We start from the raw sequence: 15480 nt of genomic DNA on the forward strand, positions 1-15480 counted from the left end.
CGAGTATATTAGAGGGACAGCTCAGGTTGGACGGTTTGGAGACAAAGCAAGAGAGGCAAGATTGTGATGGTTTGGACATGCAGAGGAAGAGATGCTGGGTATATCAGGAATCAGGAACAATTTATTGACATTTCTTTCATAAACTTGTGTACACAAAAGAAACGAAATTCTGTTTCCCCCAGCCCACAGCAGTGCGACACAAAAGACAAAAACACACCTCGAAAATTCCCAAAAACGACACCATAAAAACATACAAAACAGAACAAAGAAAAAAAAAGTAGCAGGGGCAGGCTAGCGGTTAGCTTAGCCTGCCTCGCTTCCGCATCCTGTCAGTCTGCCCTCTGTGTTTCCTCCTCGGGCACAGCTCCAGGCAGGGGCCGTGGTCCCCAGGCCCACCGGATGCATTGGGAGAAGGATGCTGAATATGGAGCTGCCAGGGGAGAGAAAAAGAGGAAGGCCAAAGAGGAGGTTTATGGATGTTGTGAGGGAGGACATGCAGGTGGCTAGTTTGACAGAGGAAGAGGCAGAGGACAGGAAGAGATAGAAACGGATGGTCTGCTGTGGCGCCCCCTAACGGGAGCAGCCGAAAATAGTAGTAGTAGGATGAGTAAGTTGGTGCCTTCAAATCATGTTGGACATTATTATACCAAGGGTAACCAACAGGTCGATCGCGATCGACTGGTTGATCTTCAAAGCCTTGATTGTCGACCCCTAGCATTTTTGCATTTTCTATTAAAAAAAACCCCAAAAACTCATGGTAAGTGGTTTTTTTTGAAGATATCGGCGTGATAGATCTCTGCTTAAATTTTGGAATAAAAAGTGATCTTGGGCTTGAAAAGGTTGGTTACCACTGTGTTATACTAAGATGGGTTCATATGAATGGCTCAACAACGTAGTAATTACCAGCCAGAAAGTAACGATTTAAAAAAAAAATGTTTGAGCCCAAACTTTCCAAATTGTGACATTTTAGGGACCAGTAGTCAAAAACATGGAAGAATTAGTGGAAGTTATGCCTGTCTTCTCAAACTGATTTTCTTTCTTCAGATCAAAACATTGCATGTGTGCCTAGACACACAAAAAATGACTCAATGTTTCTATATTGGCACAAAAACTTGATTTAAAAAAAAAATGCTTCGTGTGCTTCCTTTCTCCTCCAATTTGTCCCCGAAGCACAGAACATGTTTGAGCATCTTGAATGACACTGTACAAGCTCCTTCAGCCACTCATTCACTACCTTTTCATTTCTTTTTTTTTAAATTTATTTCTGATTTTTCCCTTTTTCTCCCAATTTAGTGGCCAATCTATCCCTATTTTAATTCAAACACCCACCCTCGTACTGTATGCGTTCGCCAACTGCATCTCTCCGGCCGGCAGTCTCAAGGGGACGCCTCGCCACTTTCGTGACAAGGCGAATCCAGGCCAAACCACTGCTTTTCCGACACACACAGAGATGCATTCATGTAACGAACACAAGCCGACTCCGCCCCCTCCCGAAGACAGCATTGCCAATTATTGCTGCTTCATCGAGTCCGGCCATAGTTGGATCTGACGAGACCGAGGCGCAAACCCCGGTCCCCAGTGGGCAGCTGCATCGACACAAAGCTGATGCGTAGACCGCTACACCAACGCGGACCACTACCTTTTAATTTCTGTGAAAGATTATATTGTAGCAACACATAGCAAGCTTCATAACTTCACATATTCCAAGTTGGAATAGATGATTTCTACCCTCATAAGCTAAATGGTCTTATGTGTGTGGTCATCAAACAAGTGGCTTCCACAAGGTCACCTTGCCTTGAAACCCCCTCGAAGACTTACTTTGTTGCTTTCGAGAACAGCTGTGCTACTCCTTTATTCATTCATTCATTCATTCATTCATTCATTCATGATCAGCCGCTTCTCTGGGGTAGGGTCGTGGTGGCAGCAAGCTACGTAGGGCACTCCAGACATCCCTGTCCCCAGCAATGCTCTCCAGCTCCTCCTGGGGGATCCCAAGGTGTTCCCAGGCCAGATTGGACGCGTAGTCCCTGCAGCGAGTTCTAGGTCTACCCCTGGGTCTTCTCCCAGTTGGCCGTGTCCGGTAAACCTCCAAAGGAAGGCACCCAGGAGGCATCCTAATCAGATGCCCGAACCACCTCAACTGGCTCCTTCGTTACTCCTTTATGTAAAGTTGAAAACTTAAAGAAGAAGCTGATGATGTAGAATCACCTTCCAGGACATAGAGCCATTAGCCATTTGATGATGGGAATAAAAGAGGGGCTGGAGTAAATGGACTGACCCCCCCCCCCACACACACACACACAGCGGATGGGCAATCAGAGGTCTCTCTGTTAACCATTTAAGTGACCTTACTCATATTCACTGCCTAGGTTAAAATGACCTTTATACATAATTTCAATTGGATTGACCCGTCACATTGAGTTAGAGCAAAGCCTTGCATTGTGTGGGGCATTCCATGGGTAGGAAGGCACCCTCTACCTTGAATTCAGATGTCTGTCATGGCTTTGGTTTCTTACTGCGATAGTGGGTCTGAACACAGTCAGTCCACTCCCTAAATTGGACATTGAATGACAATGGGAAGATGGCGGCGCGGACTCGTGTTTGCAGCGGCCTCACCCATTACCGATTATGCAGTGTCTTTGACCACGTTGAAGTTATACTTGGGATAGTATTGGTCGAGGATCAATGACCACACCGGGTTATAGAACTCAGGTTTAATCGTGGCTCAGTAGGCAGACGTAATAACCATACATGGTAGTGGTGTAACCATAATAACAGTCCGGGTAGTACATATCACTACATCCCCCCTGTTTAGTTTTCAATTTTTACTGTATCAAAATACTCTAGAACATTCCAATATGGTACAATCATTGATCAGCATTGTACAGTCATTACACAGAGGTTGCCTTCTCTTTTTTTTTTTTTTTTTTAGACAACACACTCAGAATTGTGCATCTCAAAAAACAATAAACATATTCAGAGCCCTCCTTTTGTGTGTGATTGTCTCTACTCATAGTCCCTGTAGTGAGCTGGTTTGGAAACAGCTCTTCCATATCTTGTGCGTACTGTCTTGTGTGTTTCACAGGTTTGGCTGGAAGAAGTTCTAGCTGCATGAGTGTCCCGTTGAGGTTCTGTGAAGCGGGTTCTTGCGCTCCTCAGTGTATGGGGGTGGTGAATTTCCCGCAGGTGGCTCCTGCCACGTCTGAGTTTGTTCCCATTTGATGTTTGCACAATGTAGCTCCTTGGCTCATCGCACTTTTGTACGACGGTGGCTGGATACCAAGTCCCTTTTTCCTTGTTTAGGACAGATACGTGCTGTCCGGGACCGAGTGGAGGTAGTTCCCTGCCGCTGCTGCGGTCATGATGTTCCTTCATGTTTGCTGTTCTCTGCTCCAGGTGGAGTCGGTTTTCCTCCTTGCCTGGGTCCCCTCGACTTGGCAGCAGGGTGGTGACTGGCCTTCCGAAGATCAGTTCTGCTGGTGATGGTAGTTTACTGTCGATGGGTGTTGCTCTGACCTGTAGTAAGGCCACTTGTATGTTACCTCCTTGTCTCGTGGTTTTCTTCACAATGGATTTGATGTGTCGCACATGCCTCTCAATGAATCCATTGCTTTTTGGATAGTGGGGTGAGCTTGTCACGTGCCTGATTCCCCAGTCAGCTGTGAATTTCTGGAACGCGTGCCCTGTGTACTGGGGTCCATTATCTGTAAGTATCTCATCAGGCCTTCCAAAAAGAGACGTGTACATTTCCATTTTTTGTGCAACTGCCCGGCTGGACACAGGCATGGGCATTTCATCCACTAGAGGGAACTTAGAATATCTGTGCACAATCAGTAAATACTGATGTCCATCGATCTCGAATAGATCAGAAGCTAGGGATTGCCATGGTTTTGACCGTGTGTTGTGTGGGTTGAGAGGTTGCTTTGGATTTGCATCCTGATGTTCCACGCATACGCTACATGACCTGCAGACTCTTTCGATGTCATCGTTCATTCTGATCCAGTAGACACTTTCTCTCGCCAGTCGCCGTGTCTTTTCGATGCGCTGGTGTCCTACATGCAGCTGTTCGAGTATAGAATCAGTCATGGAGTCTGGGATGAGCACCTGTCTGCCTTTGAATATGACTCCTGCTTCAACTGCGAGCTCATCTCTGAATGACCAGTACTCACGTAGTTGTCTTGGTAGAGGTTTGATGTTGTCTGGCCATCCCTGGTGGATCAGCTCTTTCAGTGCATTGAGTCTGGGGTCGCTGGTGGTTTCCGTGCGGAGTGCGTCCCTTTTCTTGGGAGAGAAGTTTATCATTGCAACAGTGAGCATTTCGGGATCCTCGACTTCTGCCTCTATTCCGTCAATGCGCTCGTCCAGCTCGATGTTGCTGTTGTTCTCAGGGTTGGGTAGTCGGCTGAGTGTGTCTGCCAGGACCATCTGGTTTCCTGGTCGATACGTGACCTCGTAGTTGTATCTTTGTGTTTTTATCAGCATTCGCTGAAGCCGTGGCGGGGCAGCATGCAGTGGCTTTGTGCATATGGTAACGAGGGGTTTGTGGTCTGTAACTACAATGAATGACTTCCCATACAGGTAGGTATGGTATCGCTGCATTCCATAGACTATGGCCAGCATTTCTCGCTCTATGTTGCTGTACCTGGATTGGCAGTCGTCCAGTGTCTTTGAGCCAAAAGCTATGGGTCTTTTGTTCTGCACTAATGCCACGCCCAGTCCTTTCTGTGATGCATCGACCTCAAGTGTCAGAGGTGTGCTTGGATCATAGTACTTCAGGCAGTCATGTTCGTTGATAACTGATTTCAGGTCCTCAAAGCTCTTTTGGTGGTCAGTGTCCCATGTCCAAGGCACGTCACTTTTCAGCAGCACCCTCAGTGTGTGTGCTTTGTCTGCGAACTTTGGGATGTAGGGTGACAGGTAGGTCAGCATCCCCAAGAATCTGCTCAGTTCATCTTTGTTCTGGGGTGTCGGCATTTTCTGGATGTCCCTGATTTTGGCTGGGTCAGGTTTGATACCTTTGTCTGTGTACAGGTTGCCAAAGAATGAGATGCTTGTCTGTTTGATTGTGCACTTGTCACTGTTGAACACAATACCTGTCTTGGCTGCTCTCTTCATCAGGTTGGTCAGGTTCCTGTCATGCTCCTCTTCGCTTGCTCCGTAGACTGCGATATCATCGGCTATGCTGACAACACCGTCGAGCCCCTCCAGGATTTGGTCCATCTTTGCCTGGAAGAGATCTTGAGAGACACTGAGACCAAATGGCAAACGTTTCCAGCAGTATCTACCAAATGGAGTTCGGAATGTGGTTAGCAGTTGTGACTCTTCCTCTAGGTGTATTGACCAATATCCAGCTTTTGCGTCAAGTTTGCTGAATATTTTTGCATTTGCAAACTTCGGGTTCAGTTCCTCCACAGTAGGAATCTTGTGTGGGCATCTCCTAAGGCTGGCATTAAGCTTTTGGGGGTCTAAGCATATGCGAAGGGAACCGTCTTTCTTTGTGCTGTATGCCAGACTCGAGCACCAGTCTGTGTGCTGTTCTACTTTTCTTAACACATCTTGTTCGACTAGGTTATTCAGTTCATCTTTCAGTTTGTCTTTGATGTGAATGCTGCACTTACGTGGTGGGTCCATGAATGGTTCAGCATCCTTTTTCAGGAAGAGCTTGGCCTTTCCACTGAAGTTGCCAATTTTGTCAAACTGGTCTGGGTATGCTCTCTTTAGGTCTGCACTGTTAGATATGGTCATTTTGGGTTTTGTCTGTCTTGTGTTGACTTTTTTCTGGTTTGCATGTCCTTTCTCGGTCACTGCATCTACATTGACAGTCACTAGGTTTAACAGTTCACATGTTGGCAGCCCAACTATGGCTGGCCCTGGTACGTCTACAACATAGAACTTTGCATTGATCCATTTTGATTCTTTGTACTGGCATGGAATGTCAATGGTGCCTAGGCAGGGGATGGCGTGACCACTGTATGCAGATAGCCTCCTGTTGGTTTTTTTCAGTCCTTTCTGGGTGCATGCATTTTCACCGTACATCTGCTTGAAGGTACGCAATGGGAGTGTGTTGCCTGACGCACCTGTGTCTATCTTCAGACGTAGTGTGTATCCACGACCAGGTAGGTCAGGTGGTGTCACCTTCAGGACTGTGTACGCCTCCTCTCTGGCCGGCTTGCTGTCTATGCTATGCATGCACTTTTCACTGATAGTTATGGAGTGGAACTGTTTCAGGTAAGCACTTTCCTTCTCACCGGCTGTTTCATTGCTACTCTCTACAGCATGTATGCGAGTCCTGCTCTGTTGCTTTTTGTCTATATAAGTTTTGCGCTTGTGCTGTTTGTCTTGTGGTGTGTGGGACTTACTTCCCCCGCTCCTGCTCTGGCTGGAGTGTTCCTGGCACTCTCGTTTGGCCTTCCTGCAGCACCGCTCCCAGTGACCTTTTGCACCACACGCATTGCATTTATCATCATATGCAGGACATCGACGTGGTTTGTGGCTTCTCCCACAGTTACGACATATGCGGTCCCTGTCCACAGCGTGGATTCTCTCATTGTGTGACAGGCTAAGTTTGTCTAACTGTTCATTGCCTGCTGTCAGGGCTTCATATTTTCGTCCCTCGGCCAGAACCTCTGCTAAGGAATATCCTTTTGGTTTGCTGTATAGATCATTCCTCAGGGCATCATGGGGAGTGCTCGCAATAATAAGCTCAATCATACGCTCGTTAAGCTCTTCGTCTGAAAACTGACATTTCTGTGCTAGTGTTCTGGCTCTGGTCACAAAATCATCAATATTCTCATCTGGTTTCTGTCTGTGTTGCATCAGTTGCAGTCTATGGATTCTGAAATTTACGTTCAACTTTAGCTGTTTTTCAAAGAAGTCCCATAGTTTGGCAGGCTTTTTCTTTTCATCATCAGTAAGACCTCTGGCGTTCAGTCTTTTTAATCCTTCATCTCCGATTCCACGACATATTTTCCTAGCTTGTTTATCTGCGCCATTTATTTCTTCATCTTCTAAATACAGAGTCAATTTCTGTTTATACAGTGAAATTGCCTCACCCAGGTCCGGGTCTGACCAATTCATCATCGGTAGATGCGATGCCATGACGTCTCCTGTTACTAGCTAGCTAGTTATCTTTGCGGCTAGCTCAGCTCTGGCGCACTCTTGCTTGAATGATGACAGAAATTATCCACGGACAATTTTATCAGTCTATCTTCATTCTTCATAGAGAGTACTTTACCACTGCCACCATGAAGTAATACTTGGGAAAGTATTGGTCGAGGATCAATGACCACACCGGGTTATAGAACTCAGGTTTAATCGTGGCTCAGTAGACAGACGTAATAACCATACATGGTAGTGGTGTAACCATAATAACAGTCCGGGTAGTACATAACACCTAGTGTAGTTCCAGTGGATATACATGGCATTATATCACTACACACGTGTGCGTTTATGTTTGTGTCATCGTGTGAAGTTTTTATTTTGATTGGCTGGGAGAGCTTGGTCTGCTGCGTCCTGTGGGCCCGAGGAGGAGGCACCGAGGGTGGTCTGACAGGACGCGGAAGCGGGGCAGGCTAAGCTAACTGCTAGCCCACAGCCCTGCCTGAGAAGAAACACCGAGGTGGTCTGGCGGCAGCCTCGCCTAGCGTCGACTGTGCAGTGTTTTTGTCTGCGTCTGCATTTGTGTCGTCGTGTGGAGTGCTGGTCTGCTGCATCCGATGGGCCCAAGGATCACGGCCCTGTCTGGAGCTGCACCTGAAGAGGAAAAACCAAGGGCAGTCTGACAGGACGCAGAAGTGGGGCAGGCTAAGCTAATTACTAGCCTATGCAGACCGGCAGTTCCAGCAGTCATCCTGGCTGGCGTTCGTTCTCTGGATAGTGGAGTTTTTGGACTGTGTTGCACTGGGTGGACTGTGTTGTGGACTGTTTTTTTTTTGTTTTTTGCTTTGTTGTCTGTAGTTTTGTATGTTTTTGGATATGTGTTTTCATCTTTTGTGTTACACTGCTGTGGGCTGGGGGAAACTGAATTTCCTTTCTTTTGTGTATGTAGTACATAGGATGAAATGATGAATAACTTGTTCCTGATTCCTGAGTCCTGATTAAGCAAGCTCTCACATCACCAATGCCACACTGACACATCGCCTACTTAGGAAGCTCAGAGACAGAAGTGAGCAGGAGAATATGAGCACAAGTCACTCCTGAACGGTTGTCAAATGGTCGATAATAGCTTGTGTTTTGTAAGGTCGATTGGCATTGTAATGTTTCATGTCTTTTTTGGGAGAGAGGCTCAGCAGCTATAGATGGAGGCTAAATGCAACGGTGTGATGGGGCAGCCTTACTGAAACTAATAATTTTACTGTCAGCCAAGACACAACCCAATGTCATTACTCCAGTCCGATACCAGCCAGACTTCCAGCCAGATCCAAGCATGGTTGAGACAGATGCTCTACCAAGCATCTGTCATATCTGTTATTCAGGAGCTCTCTTCCACAAAGCTTTGAGGAAGTTTGATAAATTTGACCCACATTTGCTTTTTTTTCTGTTCTTTGTCACAGTCAACAACCTCAATAGGCTGTTTGGTCTAAATATAACTTGAAATGTACTCTTACATTTTTTAGAGCGCATGGGTTGCTAAGGAGGAACACTCCACGATTCAGGTTTTTGCATGCGGGCCTTTTTGGCAATAATTTATCGAGCAAACACGTAACCCACCCCTCACACTTACTGCTGGGTTTTGTATTGTCATTTTAGGATAAATTCTAACGTTTCACTGTACACACATGAATGGCTTTTTTCAAGAAATTCCATCTGCTATTCTGGATGAGTGACTTATTCAGTCTGCAGTCTGAAATTATTATTTATAGGACGTTGTCTCTGTTGCACCTGGCCTGCTTCCTTCTCGTCACCCATGTTCACACCTTTTTATGTTCTTATTTATTCATTCATTCGTTCATCATCAGCCACTTCTCCGGGGTCGGGTAGCGGTGGTAGAAAGCTAAGTAGGGCACTCCAGACGTCCTTCTCCCCAGCAACGCCCCTCCAGCTCCTCCTGGGGGATTCCGAGGCGTTCCCAGGCCAGATTGGACATGTAGTCCTTCCAGCGAGTTCTGGGTCTACCCCAGGGTCTCCCCCCAGTTGGCTGTGCCCGGAAAACCTCCAAAGGATGGCGCCTAGGAGGCGTCCTAATCAGATGTCTGAACCGAGCTCCCTCCGGATTGTTACGGCTCGCCGAGCCGTGCTCCCTTCCCAACGTGATCTCGCTGGTCCCGGGTGTCAACGGGAACGAGCCAGGCGCGCTCCCGCTCACACCTGAAGCTTGTCGGCTCATCCCGCACGCTCCGTCTCGCACCTGAAGCTTGTCGGCATCCCGCACCTGCAGCTGATCAGCTCGTCAAGGCTGGGCTTAAGTTTGCTAGTCTCCCAGAGCTCGGTGCAAGTTCGTGCCGTAATCTCCTCGCAGAAGTGGTTATTCTTCCCTTCGAGTTTATCTCAGCCCTAGGGTACTATTTTCTCTGTGAAGTTTCCCTGTTGAAGTATCCTGCCGCGTTCCCAATTTGGATTACCAGTGAGTTTTTCTTGGACTTTCCCTGTTTGTTGTGCATTACCTGCAAAGTGGACAAAGTGGATTACTGGACTCTTTTCGTTACCGGGCATGTTTTTTCGTTGGACCGTAGAGGGGCGTTTCGGTTCGTTTTCAAGTTAAGGGACAACTTCGGTTTTTTTGGACTCCCTGTTTTCTAAATTGCTCATTGCCCTTCTGTGTTGACCGTTGTATGAACTATTAATAAATTACGCCAGTTTCGGCTAACTCCATCTCTGCCTGGTGTCGTGCGCTTGGGCACTTCCACAAACCATAACACGGATGTCCGAGCTCATCACCCTATCTAAGACTGAGCCCAAACACCCTACGGAGGAAACTTTTTATTTTCTTAGAAATGTATAATTCGGGCGTCCGGGTATCATAGCGTTCTATTTCGTTGCCTACCAACATGGGGATCGCTGGTTTGAATCCCCATGTTACCTCCGGCTTGATCGGGCGTCCCTACAGACACAATTGGCCGTGTCTGCGGGTGGGAAGCTGGACGTGGGTGTGTCCTGGTAACTGCACTGGCGCCTCCTCTGGTCAGTCGGGGCACCTGTTCGGGGAGGAGGGGGAACTAGGGGGAATAGCGTGATCCTGCCACGCACTACGTCCCCCTGGTGAAACTCCTCACCGTCAGGTGAAAAGAAGCGGCTGGTGACTCCACATGTATTGGAGGAGGCATGTGGTAGTCTGCAGCCCTCCCTTGGATCGGCAGAGGGGGTGGAGCAGTGTCCGGGAGAGCTAAGAGTGAGGTAATTGGCCAAGTACAATTGGGGAGAAAAGGGGGGGATCCCCCCCCAAAAATATAATTCGCTTATAGTATACGTGTATTATGACACCTAGAATTTAAATAGTTTTGAATTTTTCACAACCGTCAAAGGATTTCTGTCTGGTCTTGTAGTGTCATCTGTGCAATTTTATAAAGTTGGACTCTGTTTTGCAACAACAAAAAAATCCATTCATGATATTAACTATTGCTTCCTTTATGAATAATTAAGCGTTTATCTTTGCGATTGTGAGGGCCCGGAGAGAAAACCTTTCTGACCCGTGTCACTGCTCAGGTGCAGCACAGTTGCTGCTGCTGTCCGAGGTCATGCGTTCTTTCAGTGTGTATGACCACACAAGCCAGAGAATAATTAAACAACTACTACCTGAATTAATCATGAATTGCAGTATTAAGTGTTTATAAAACATACATTAACACTTTCTAACCATTGGCGCATGTCTAACTCATTACATGTGTAAATACATGTACAAATGTATTTCTAAATAGTTTAATTATGTACTTACACATTCTAAAGGATCTTATGAACCACGTACAAGTCCTAAATAACTGGTTTGTAATTGATATAATACTTTAGAAATGGTGAGTCCATCGTTTACTAAGTATGAAAATATAATTATTTAACACATTATATAGCTTATTCATCAAGAATAAAACGTTTATGAATTACTTGTGTATTAATGTAGGAACAGTGCTTTACAGACTATAAATTCTGGAGTTACTGATACTTAACTACTGCCTCAATACCCTTTTTACACCAAAATTACCGTGTATAAGCGGGGTTTTTAAAGGCGGGTAAACCCGCGAAAAATAGGCAATCGACTCATTTCACAGTGCCAGCAGACCCGGGTCCGACTGCCAGCAGACGAGTTTGCCTTTCTTTTCTGTATATAGCGTCATATTTGACGTCATGACGTTCGTGATGTCACGAACGGGCCGGAAAACGGAAGTAAACAAGCGAGCGAGCAAAGTTTTATTTATATCGTCACCTTCTTAAAATAATGGCCCAAGTCATATTTTCAAGTTTTTCAAAAAACAATAAACTGACAAATTTTGTTTCAGTTTATTCTGTTTTTTGAAAAGCTTGAAAATATGACTTGGGCCATTATTTCAAGAAGGTGACGATATAGCACTTCTAAAAACATAGTTACAAAGTGCTTTACACGCCATACACAAAAAATGAATAAATACATAAAATAAATTGAATGACTATGAAAACATGGCGTTGGGAGTAACGGACCAGGCTAGAAAATGAAACAAAACAGAAGTCGGTGGGAATCTATAAAAAGGCTTGCCTGAAAAGAAGGGTTTTTAGAAGCAGTAGAAAGCAGCGTGGAAGCCAGAGAGACGTACTTCAGTCTCTCGTTCAAACCAGACACACTCAACGCAGACTGAGCGATGTTCGAGCGCTGCTTGAACGAAGACGCTGCACCCACAAACCATAAGTCTTTCCTCAGTTGCCGGCGCGAATTTATGACGCGCGGACAATGGCGCTAGTCATCGCGCAAATTAGCGTGTCCTCCCGGGTGTCGCGCGGACAATGGCGCTAGTCATGGCGCAAATTAGCGTGTCCTCCCGGGTGTCGCGCGGACAATGGCGCTAGTCATGGCGCAAATTAGCGTGTCCTCCCGGGTGTCGCGCGGACAATGGCGCTAGTCATCGCGCAAATTAGCGTGTCCTCCCGGGTGACGCGTTTACATCAGTGCCGATCGGAGGTGGAGCCGAGATACCCGTGACTACTGCAGTCATGTGACCCGGGAGTGAATGCCGATTGTATACGTTTACATTGACCACGAAAAGCGGATGTCTGCGGGTGTTGGCGGGGTTTGGCCAGTGTGAAAGGATAGTGTGTAGTTATAAAGTGGTTTTAGAGTAACTAAGTACTCTAAAAAATGTGTGGTGTTTTCCCGTCTGTCTGTCTGTCTGTGCTTCATTGCAGAGCACATGCAACTGGCAGCATCCCATGTTTGCACGTGCATAGCATGCTGAATGCTGCAGCAGAGACGGGAGGGGTCCTGAGGCGAGACTGTCCTCTAGTTAATCGATAGCGGAGGCGTCATTTTGTTGGACTGATGAAAAGAACATGTGAAATTGTTCAAATGAAAGTCTAAAAATACCTGAGAGGCTGTTAATATAACCGAGTGGCTCGCCCAGGTAAAACCTGCTAAAACACTGCTACTTCTGTCCTACTGTGCCGTTTGTCTTGATGTTTTCACCTATATGTGGCAGTACTGGGTTAGCTCTGTGGGGCAGTTCACTGTTTGCCCTCGGTTGTCTTTGAAAGGGAGTGATTAACCTAAGCCTCGTGGAGGCAGTACCTTGTCTGGAAATCCCCCCCACACACACACACACACCTGTGTTCTGTAAAGTAACCATAGCAACTATTCCAGTAGGCTGGATTCAGACCGAATCAGGCAATGTGTCAGAAACGCGAGTCCTCCCGTTCATTTTGAATGAGGGTAGCACATTTACGCTACAGCAGCATGTGCTGCAGGGGGTCCCGCAAAAAAAAAAAAAAACGCAACCAGATTCAATTTTTGTCGTCCTGTGTGGAGTTTGCATGTCCGCATGGGTTTCCTCCGGGTGCTCCGGTTTCCTCCCACAGTTCAAAGACATGTAGGTCAGGTGAATCGGCCTGAATTGTCCCTAGGTGTGTGTGTGTGTGTGTGTGTGTGTGTGTGTGTGTGTGTGTGTGTGTGTGTGTGTGTGTGTGTGTGTGTGTGTGTGTGTGTGTGTGTGTGTGTGTGAAACCTGTGACGGTCTGGTGGCCTGTCCAGGGTGTCTCCCCGCCTGCCACCCAGTGACTGCTGGGATAGGCTGCAGCATCCCCGCGACCTTGACAGCAGGATAAGTGGTTCAGATAATGGATGGATGGACAACCCGCCGTCACGCTGCGGTGGCCAGTCATGTAAGATGGCGATTGGACCGAAGATGCCCACGTGGACCGTGATTGCTGCGATGGCCCATTGCGGCCATGCAGGGACACACCCATACCGCCGCACACCCATGGTTAAAACAATGCATTGGGGGGCGTCTGGGTAGCATAGCGGTCTATTACGTTGCCTACCAATACAGGGATCGCCGGTTCGAATCCCCGTGTTACCTACGGCTTAGTTGGGTGTCCCTACAGACACAATTGGGCGTCTCTGCAGGTTGGAAGCTGGATGTGGGTATGTGTCCAGGTCGTTGCACTAGCGCCTCCTCTGGTCGGTCGGGGCGCCTGTTCAGGGGGGAGGGAGAACTGGGGGGAATAGTTTGATCCTCCCACGCGCTACGTCTCCCTGGTGAAACTCCTCACTGTCAAGTGAAAAGAAGCGGCTAGTGACTCCACATGTGTCGGAGGAGGCATGTTGTAGTCTGCAGCCCTCCCTGGATCAGCAGAGGGAGTGGGGAAGTGACCGGAAGAAGCTTGGAAGACTGGGGTAATTGGCCGGATGCAATTGGGGGGGGGGAACAACACATTTGGTCTTTACTAAGGGAAATGGTGTAGTGTTTATTTGCATATAGGGCGGGGAAGTGAGATCCCATCACAAGTGGTCACTCGAGATGCATTTGGAGACGCATCCTAATGCCAGGTGTGAACTGATGTATTTGAGCTGTCCACTTGTGATCAGATCACCCAAGACGCATGTCAATACCAGGGGTAAACAGGGGTGGTGCCGGGGATCCTGACAGACACCTGGGGTGGTGTCTGTCAGGATCCCCTCCGTCATTCAGTGAAAGGATGAGATAGAGGCTCAATGGCCTTTCACTGAAAGGTATGAGCAAAAGAGATTGTAAAGAGACAGTGAGATAAAATCTCTACGAAGTATCACTTACATGCTGCCATTTTAAGAAGAGCCCCATTAGAGGCCCCGACAACTTCCCTTACTTTTTTGCAACAACCCGGGTCAAGGAAATGGAAATGAGGTCATTCTCTCCAAGACCGACACTATGTTCTGCTTCACTGAGTACATTTAGCTCTCAGCCAGCAAGTCTGACACAACCCCCCACCCCCACCCTGAGCCACCTCCACCCCCACCCGACCAGACTTCTGGCATCCTCACAGCTCACCGAGGTAGTGAGATGTGAGTTAATGCTGAGGAAACTGTCCTTGGATCCAGTCAAGGATCAGATCACATGGCTGCTGATGAACTGAACTATCTGCATTCAGATGCATAAATGCATGAGTATCATGCCATATGTATAGTCACTTCAGCATGTTTGAAGGTCTTGAGAGAGGATACTACTATTGTGATGATGAAGATGAGCTTGATAGCAATACAAACACGCGGCACCGTGGTGTACTCTGGAGCAGCGTGTCTATGTGGGTAAGGTAACTGAGCGTGATGCACTGGAGGCATAACATTTTGTTGGTGTCTTTTCAGGTGGAGGTAGAGGTGTACAGGAGGGACTCCAAGAAGTTGCCTGGCCTCGGTGACCCTGACATTGACTGGGAGGAGAGCGTCTACTTGAACCTCATTTTACAGAAGGTGCTGAGTTCACATTAAGATGGATTCACTGTCATTCCCGTTGACTTACTCCCACAGGATCATTCCCGTAGCTTTCATTAGGATGGATGGATGGATGAACAGAAGTTGTAAACCCTGAACTTATATGTGGACATAAGTGGCCTTCTGCAAGGGGCAGCTGAGATGATTACTGTAAATTTAGGTGTTGTAGAGGTGTCTGTTCCCACACAATGATAAATGGAGTCAGACTTCTAGATGTGCCTTTCTTTTTCTGCACTGGAAATACCGCAGTTTAACCAAGTCTCCCATCAGTTTAATGATGGAACACGTAAACATTAACGGTATACTGTGTGAGATTGTCACCTTAACCTTTCCTTTCTCTGATCCTGTGAGAGTAATGATAGGTGTATGGCGTGACACTGAATCTATCCAATCTTGAATTACTGAACCGCAAATTAGCCCAACCCATTTCTACAAGTGTTCAAGTTCACCCAGTTCAACAGAGGGGAAGCACAAGTTGAGAGAATGGCTGAAGAAAAGCCCGCTATGGGCGTCCGGGTAGCGTAGCGGTCTATTCCGGTGCCTACCAACACGGGGATCCTGGTTCGAATCCCCATGTTACCCCCGGCTTGGTCGGGCGTCCCTACAGACATAATTGGCCGTGT

The 15480-nt window shown here is 47.2% G+C and overlaps 1 protein-coding gene across 2 annotated transcripts in view; it reads left to right on the forward strand.

Moving 5' to 3' along the window:
• The window catches only part of kiaa0930, a 69714-nt gene that overhangs the window by 43426 nt on the left and 10808 nt on the right, over window positions 1-15480 (forward strand). For both annotated transcript variants that reach the window (XM_056277391.1, XM_056277392.1), the window contains exon 3: window positions 14732-14836. In XM_056277391.1, coding sequence (XP_056133366.1) covers window positions 14732-14836 — 105 coding nt within the window. The remainder of the gene's footprint in view (window positions 1-14731; window positions 14837-15480) is intronic.

This window comes from Lampris incognitus, chromosome 3 (assembly GCF_029633865.1).
Source record: "Lampris incognitus isolate fLamInc1 chromosome 3, fLamInc1.hap2, whole genome shotgun sequence".
Taxonomy (NCBI): Eukaryota; Metazoa; Chordata; class Actinopteri; order Lampriformes; family Lampridae; genus Lampris; species Lampris incognitus.